The 7,543-nt window shown below is 41.3% G+C and overlaps 1 protein-coding gene across 3 annotated transcripts in view; it reads left to right on the top strand.

Annotated features, from left to right (window-relative positions):
• Window positions 1-6,892, top strand: part of Atp5mc2 (ATP synthase membrane subunit c locus 2) — an 8,138-nt gene extending 1,246 nt beyond the window's left edge. For 2 of the 3 annotated variants that reach the window (XM_015493479.2, XM_048802830.1), the window contains exons 2-5: window positions 2,097-2,166; window positions 4,036-4,113; window positions 4,589-4,782; window positions 6,633-6,892. In XM_015493479.2, coding sequence (XP_015348965.2) covers window positions 2,128-2,166; window positions 4,036-4,113; window positions 4,589-4,782; window positions 6,633-6,747 — 426 coding nt within the window. In that variant the 5' untranslated portion in view covers window positions 2,097-2,127 and the 3' untranslated portion in view covers window positions 6,748-6,892. Of the gene's footprint in view, window positions 1-1,565; window positions 1,585-2,096; window positions 2,167-4,035; window positions 4,114-4,588; window positions 4,783-6,632 lie in introns of those variants that run through there. The other variant, XM_048802831.1, reaches the window with a different exon arrangement.
• Window positions 6,893-7,543: the final 651 nt, after the last annotated feature.

Here is a 7,543-nt window from a genome sequence, read left to right as displayed (position 1 = left end):
CAAAAAAAAAAAAAAAAAAGGAATTTTAAAGGAAGGAAATTATTAAGTTAGCATTCCTGTAACTCAGAACTCTGGAGGAAACCCATGATAATTTAAAAGCCATGGTTCTATAGAGTGCCACTGCCCAAGTGCAGGCTCCAGCTGGCATGGTGGCACACAGCTGTAACCCCAGCAACTGGGGAGGCTAAAGCAGAAAGACTGCAAGTTCTAGACCAGCCTCAGTAATTTAGCAAGCCCCTAAGCAATTTAGCAAGATCCTAGGGATCTTGGGGGTGTGGCTCAGTGGTTAAGTGTTTCTGAATTCACTCCTGGGTAACAAAAAGAGAAAGAAAACAGATGCAGTTTCCTTTAATTGCCATCTTTGTTGTGAGCCTATTATTACCTGCCTGTACCACTTTATAAATGATTTGGGGGGGAAGGTGGGGGGGGTCACTTAACCACTGAGACTTATCTCTAGCCCTCACTCAGTTGCTGAAGCTGGCTTTGAACTCAGGATCTTCCTGCCTCAGCCTCCTAAGCCTCTGGAATTACAGGCATGTGGTTTGCCACCCTACTCAGCTTATAAATTATGATTTTAAGGCTTAAGTGCTTTGAGAAAAACAGCTCTCTCTTTATTAAAAGATTTAAAGAAGTATTGGATTTTGACCCAGGGAAACCTGTTCAGCAGAATTGGGGTTTGTGTTGCATATAGGTAGAAATCAGTTCTAGACTGGACAAGACTTAAAGATACCTATAAAACTAAAAGTAACTAAGATTTTGGATTCTGAGGTCTTAAACCCTGGGGCAATTTGAACCCAGTTCATTTAAGGAAGTTGTGTTTAATAGACCTACACATTTTCAGAGTTTCAGCCTATGGCACATTAGAAACTGTGTAACTTAATAGAGAAAAGTTCAAGGCTGACTTGGCAAATTAGTGAGACCCTGTCTCAAAATAAAAATTTAAAAGAATTGGGGAGCTGGGCATGGTGGTGCGTGCCTGTAATCCCAGCAACTTGGGAGGCTGAAGGAGAAGGAACACAAGTTCAAAGCCAGCCTCAGCAATTTAGTGAGGCTGTCTCAAAATAAAAAAATAAGAAGAGCTGGGGATGTGGCTCAGTGGTTAAGTGCCCCTGGGTTTAATCCCCAGTACCAAAAAAAAAAAAAAAAGCGTTGGAGATGTCGCTCATTGGAAGAGTACCCCTAGGTTTAATTCCCAGTACCCCAAAAAACAAACAAAAGTAAAATGCTTGATCTCAAGTCCTAGTTCTACCACTACCCTAGTTGTGTGTTTGTTTTGGTATTGGGGATTGAATTCAAAGGGGCTATACCCCTGAAATATATCCCAAAAAGCCTTTAATTTTTTTTTTTTTTTTCATTTAGAAACAAAGGCCTGACTAAATTGTTCAGGCTGCCCTCCAACTTAAATCCCTGTCTCAGCCTCCTGATAACTAGAATTAAAGGCTTCTGCCACCATGCCTAGCTCCAGGAATATATATTTTTAGTACATATACTACCTCTACCCCCAGATAATTTTGGTTCTGGTGTCTTCTCACTTCACTTGGAGAAATCTTGCGTTTATATCTTTAACTTTCCCTCTCTTCTCTGGTAAGTTCAGCTCTACCAATTTAGACACCTGTAGGGTGTAAGGACTTATTTAGATCTTGGGGATGCAAAATATAATACTATAGTGAAATGAATAGTTTAACAGTCATTGCTGTTGAGGATTATTAGAGTTTCTCATTGATCTGCCTCATGCTGTTAGTTAAATAGGAAAAGTGTTTTGAGTGTCAAGTACTGCTAAATAATTCAGTAAAAAAGATTGTTGGAGTCCTTCCAGTGTCTTGGCCTTCAACAAGTATCTGTCAAGAGTACAAAGACTCTAGTCTTTAGGGGCTGGGATGTGTCTCAGTGGTAGAGCACTTGTTCAGAACAAGAGAACATCATTTGATGATAAGAAAATCTTGGAAGCTCTATGGAGTTTCTGGAGGAAAACACAATATCAAGATTCTTATTCCATCTCTACTGATCAATCTTTCTGCTCTCTGGGCCAGTTAAGCTTTCCAGAGCAAATTTAGTGAGCAAGGACAGTATTTATAATGCTGCTTCTGTAATTCCAGCTTTCTTGCCACGACCCCTCACCCCCTGAAAATGTATGCCTGCTCCAGGTTCCTCTCCACCCACTCCTTGGTGAGTACCTGCTTTTTCTGGGAGAGTTTTTCTTTTCTTGTCAGACCTTATTTTTCACAGCTGGGTTTGGGGGGTGTGAATGAGATTCTTGAGCAGGGATGGCTCTTTGCTCTGGTAGCCTGACAAAAGAGTGTAAATTGTTTCCAAGGTACTTCCCTATCCTATATTCTTTGGACGCCAGCTAATTCTTACATATCCATAACCAAGATCATGTTATTCCTAATCAAACTATATGTTCCTGTACATTGGAGCCCAGCCAGAAGTGGTAAGCATAAAGTTGATACATAGTTTGGTCTGTATATGAATTGGGAATAGGATCTCAGTGAACTTTAGCTAGGAGTTCATTCTAGGAACTGAAATTTGGTTTTAAAAAAAGCTTAAATACACATTGGAAAAGCATTTGGCTCAGAAGCAAAATTAGATGGCCGGGTGCAGTGGCACACGTCTGTAATCCCAGTGGCTCTGGAGGCTGAAGTAGGAGGATCACAAGTTCAAAGCCAGCCTCAGCAATTTAGCAAGGCCCTAAGAAACTTAGCGAGACCTTGTCTCTAAATAAAATATTAAAAAAGGGATGGGGATGTGGCTTAGTGGATAAGCACCCCTGGGTTCAATACCTGGTACCAAAAAAAGTAAATAAATAAAAATTAGATAGATCAAGGTGGGGTACACATCTGAAATCCCAGCAGCATGGGAGGCTGAGGCAGGAGGACCATAAGTTCAAGGCCAGCCACAGCAACTTAGTGAGACCCTGTCTCAAAATAAAAAGGGCTGAGGATATAGCTCAGTGGTAAAGTGCCCCTGGGTTCAATGTTCAGTACCAAAAAAAATGAGAGAGGCATTTCTCATAAGTTAAAAGGAGTAATGCTGTTAGTAGGCACCATTTATTATTTCCCATGTGCCTAGCATCAAGTTTACCAATTTGTATACTTCATCTAATTTATTCCTCAAATCAACTCTGATATTGTTCCCACTTGATAGATAAGAAGACAGAAAGATTTAAGTGACTGATCCCAAGATTGCACAGCTGATAAAAGAGTTAAAATTGGAGTGTAGATCTGTCTGACTTTAAAGACCTAGCTGTTACTTACTATGTGTGTTTTGAAGATATTGGGGTTAGTTAGTAAAGGCTACCAAGAGGAGGTAAATGTTGAGTGTGGATCTTTGAGTTTATTTTCCAGAGGATGTGAAAGATGCCCCAAACCTTGGCTTCCTTTTTGTGGGCTGGCCATTATCAGATAATTCCAAGGCTTAATTTTTTTCTTGTTCTTAAGGACTGTAAAAAGGTACAGCAAGGGTTTACAGTAAAACCCTTTTAGCACAAAAGGAAGTAGACTTTCTTAAAGACTGAGAACAAGAGATATGGTGATGTATCTACCCCTACCGTTTGGTGGTACTAAGAATTCAGCCCAGGGTACTCTTCCATTGAGCCACATTCCCAGCCCTTTTTATTTTTCATCTTGAGACAAGATCCACTAAGTTGCCTGGACTGGCCTCAGTCTTGGAATTCTCCTGCCTCAGCCTCTGGAGTTGGTGGGATTATAGGTGATGCCACCACACCAGTGGTGGGGGAATGTACAGTTTGCTAAAGCTGGGCATCTCTAGTCCCAGCTGCTTGAGAGGCTGAATCAGGATCACTGCTTGAGGTGAGGAGTTCAGGGCCAGCCCAAGCTACACAGCAAGACCCTGTCTCAAAAAAGCAGACAGAATTTGCTAAGACAAAGAGTAATCCAAAATTCTGACTAATTGTGAAAAGAATGGAAGGGGCACCAGAGAAAAAAAGATTTTATCTATGAAGTAATAACTTGTATGGCTCCGAAAGTTCTCTCCACAGCCTTCCTGACCTTCCTGCCCTTGTGTCATTCCCACTAGGTCAGGAGCACCTCTCATCTGCTGAGCCGACCACTGTCTGCAGTGGTTCTGAACCGACCAGAGACACTGACATATGAGGTACCTTAACAGGTGGAGTTGGGACTGTGGTTTGGGGGTAAAAGGGTATGGAAGGTTACCTGCCAGAACCAGTAGAGGGAGTCCTGAGGACAGTCATCACAGAATAAAATTCTGGAAGAATCAAGGCCATTGCTTTAGGTGGAGGTGGAAGACAGGTAATAACCATGTATGTTTTTGTGTTTCGGTTTTTCTGGCAGTACATGCCTATATGTGCTACTGCTAACTGCTATTACTTAGTCTAGTCTAATTGACTTTAGGTCCCACATTACCAAGAAGAGGCTTAGAGTCTCTGTCTTACCACTTCTAAAATATTGAAGGCATTTGAAATCCACCTCTGCTTGCCAGCATTTTCATAAGTTTTCCAGGGAGACTATAGGATTTGGCATCATAGAGGGCTTAAAGGGTAAAAAATGTTTCCAAAGCAAAAACGGGATTTCAAAAAAATCTTTACCTTCTTCCTATCTCTTCTTCACAGAGCTTCAGCAGCTCGGCAGTCCCATGTCCCCTGACCTCACTTATCCCTCACCGCCGCTTCCAAACCAGCACCATTTCAAGGGACATTGACACAGCAGCCAAGTTCATTGGGGCTGGGGCTGCCACAGTTGGGGTGGCTGGCTCTGGGGCTGGGATTGGGACTGTATTTGGAAGCCTTATCATTGGTTATGCCAGGTAAGATAAGTTGGGCCCATTGTCTCTGATATGCTTGCCAAACTTCTAGGCAGAAATATTAGACAGTCTAGAGTTGTACTATGCTAAAAGCAGCCACTATATAAAATATACATTTCAGTTCCTCAGGTCATACCAGCATATTTCAAGTGTTCAGGAGCCACATGTAGGTAGGCACTACCATATTTGACAGTGCAGATATAGAACATTTATATCACTGAAGAAAGTTCTGTTGAACATCTTTGGTATAGAACAGGGGTTGGCAAATTAAGGCCTGAAGGCAAAATTTGGACCACAGTCTGGTTTTCTATGGTTGCGTTAAGAATGATTTTTACTTTTTTAAAGGTTTTGTTTAGTTTTGTTTTTAAGCTAGAAGAAAAGATTTTTCAGTGGTCCTACTATAGGGAAGTGATAAATGTTTAAGGTACTGGATATGCCAATTATTCTGATTTGATATGTATCAAAACATTATATTGTACTCCATAAATATGCACAATTATTAGGGATGGGGTTGTGGCCCAGCGGTAAAGTGCTCGCCTAGCACGTGCGAGGCGCTGGGTTCGATCCTCAGCACCACAGAAAAATAAATGAATAAAAATAAAATATTGTGTCCAACTACAACTAAAAAATATTTTTTAAAAAATATGCACAATTACTATGTTTGCATCAAAATTTTTTTAAAAAATTAAAAGGTAACAGAACCATATGTGGCCCACAAAGCCTTAAATATTTACTATTTGGTCCTTTATGGAAGAAGTTTGTAATCCCTGGTCTATAGCTCATTCAGTTATTCCGCGTAGTGGCTTTACTGCTATCCCCACACCCCTCACTCTTGGGAAAACTGCCTCTGCAGCTGGCCCTATTGGTCCCTGACACTAGGGACTATTTGATTCCAACCAGCTCCAAACAACTCACTGGTATAACTAAATTAATCCTTTAGAGACCAGCAAGTTCTCTTAATGTCTTTGGGGAAATAAAGTTATTTTTTAGGGTTTGTGTTAAACAGAAAGCCTAATTGCTTCTGTGTCTATAATACTGTTAAAAGCTGGTGTTGCTTTACCTTACCCATTAAGACTTCCCTAGGTGTCAAGAGTAAGAGAAATATAAATTTTCTGACTATTTTGGATTGAAAGAAGGAAGTCAGTCCCCTGGCTCTGGGACAGTGTTTTTCTAATTGTGTCCATAAAGCCTGGGATCCTGAGGATATGCCCCAGATTGTCTTAGAGAATGAAGGGGAGACCAGACAAGCATTTAAACTGCCCCACTTTTTTTTTTTTTTGTACTATTGCAGTTTGGTTTTTGTTTCTTATTTTGTGGTTCTGCTGCTTAAAGTTTGAGATACTGCTCTAGAAAGACCTTACCACTCTGGATACTTTTCTGTCCTATTCGGGCCATGGATTTTAACTTTTTAAGTTACAATGATACAGGGGTAATCCACTGGAGAAGGTAATGTTGGTACCTGGGTTGTGTTATAGGATTTTGGATTGTCCACTTCCCCCTCATTTAGTCCCTGCAGAGACATTGGTGAATCAGGGCAAGAATTTGGACATAATGGTGTCATCTGAATGGCTCCTTGCATAAGATAAGTTTAAAGGCCAGGCTTCATGGTGCATGCCTGTAATCCTAGCTGCTCAGGTGGTTTAGGGAGGAGGATTATAAATTCAAGGCCAGCCTCAGAAACTTAGCAAAACTCTGTCTCAAAACCAAATTTTAAAAAAGGTTGAGGATGTACCTTGGTGATAGAATGCCCAGTACCACCACCAAAAAAAGAATTCTCCCTGAGCCTACCTAGATGTTTATCCTTTTCTTTGTATGTACTAGAAATTCAGTGTTTTCTTCTCCCCTTCTCCCAGGAACCCTTCTCTGAAGCAACAGCTCTTCTCCTACGCCATTCTGGGCTTTGCCCTCTCAGAGGCCATGGGGCTCTTTTGCCTGATGGTGGCCTTTCTCATCCTCTTCGCCATGTGAAGGAGCAGTCTCCGCCTCGAATTCTTTCTCCCATGTCTTGTCTGCCCTGTATGTCCCTTTTCCTATACTTCCTCAGGCAATCTGGGGAAAGTGGTTGGCTCAGGGTTTGACAGAGGGAAGACAAATAAATACTGTATTAATAAGATGTTTCTTGAGTCTCCTGTGTATATTTCTTTTCCACAGTTGGCTGAGTACCTTGGTGAGAGTACAAGGTATGCAAGGTGATGATGGTTCTAAAACTCAGCAGGATCTGGCTGAGCTCAATTGCTCTTAATTGTGTTTCAGGGAAACCTCATTTGAAATAGCTCTCCTTTTTAATAATTACCACCTCACATGACCTCTTATTTGCCCTAAAGGATTGGGATTAGTAGCAACTACAATCCTGGCTTAAAATGATGATGATTAATTCATTTTCTATTAATCATCACTGTCACTGTCCTAGCTCAGTCCCTTGTTGTCGGTCACCTGTTCTGTTGTAAGAATTTCTTATTGGACCACTTGCCTCCTGTCTCTGCCCTTTACTTTTTACTTGTACCCACTACTGCCAGGTTAATTCTCCTATAGGACTGGTTTTTGTTTACCAACTCAAAAACAACTTTCTTAGCTTTATATTTTTGGGGGTTTTATTTCTTTCTTTAAGATGGAGTCTTGGGCTGGGGATGTGGCTCAAGCGGTAGCGCGCTCGCCTGGCATGCGTGCGGCCCGGGTTCGATCCTCAGCACCACATACCAACAAAGATGTTGTGTCCGCCGAAAACTAAAATAAATGTTAAAATTCTCTCTCTCTCTCTCTCTCT

The sequence above is a fragment of the Marmota marmota genome, unplaced genomic scaffold, assembly GCF_001458135.2.
Source record: "Marmota marmota marmota unplaced genomic scaffold, marMar, whole genome shotgun sequence".
In the NCBI taxonomy this organism is placed as follows: domain Eukaryota; kingdom Metazoa; phylum Chordata; class Mammalia; order Rodentia; family Sciuridae; genus Marmota; species Marmota marmota.
The sequence above is the reverse complement of the archived record's forward strand: the minus strand, read 5'-3'. Positions and strand labels throughout refer to the sequence as shown.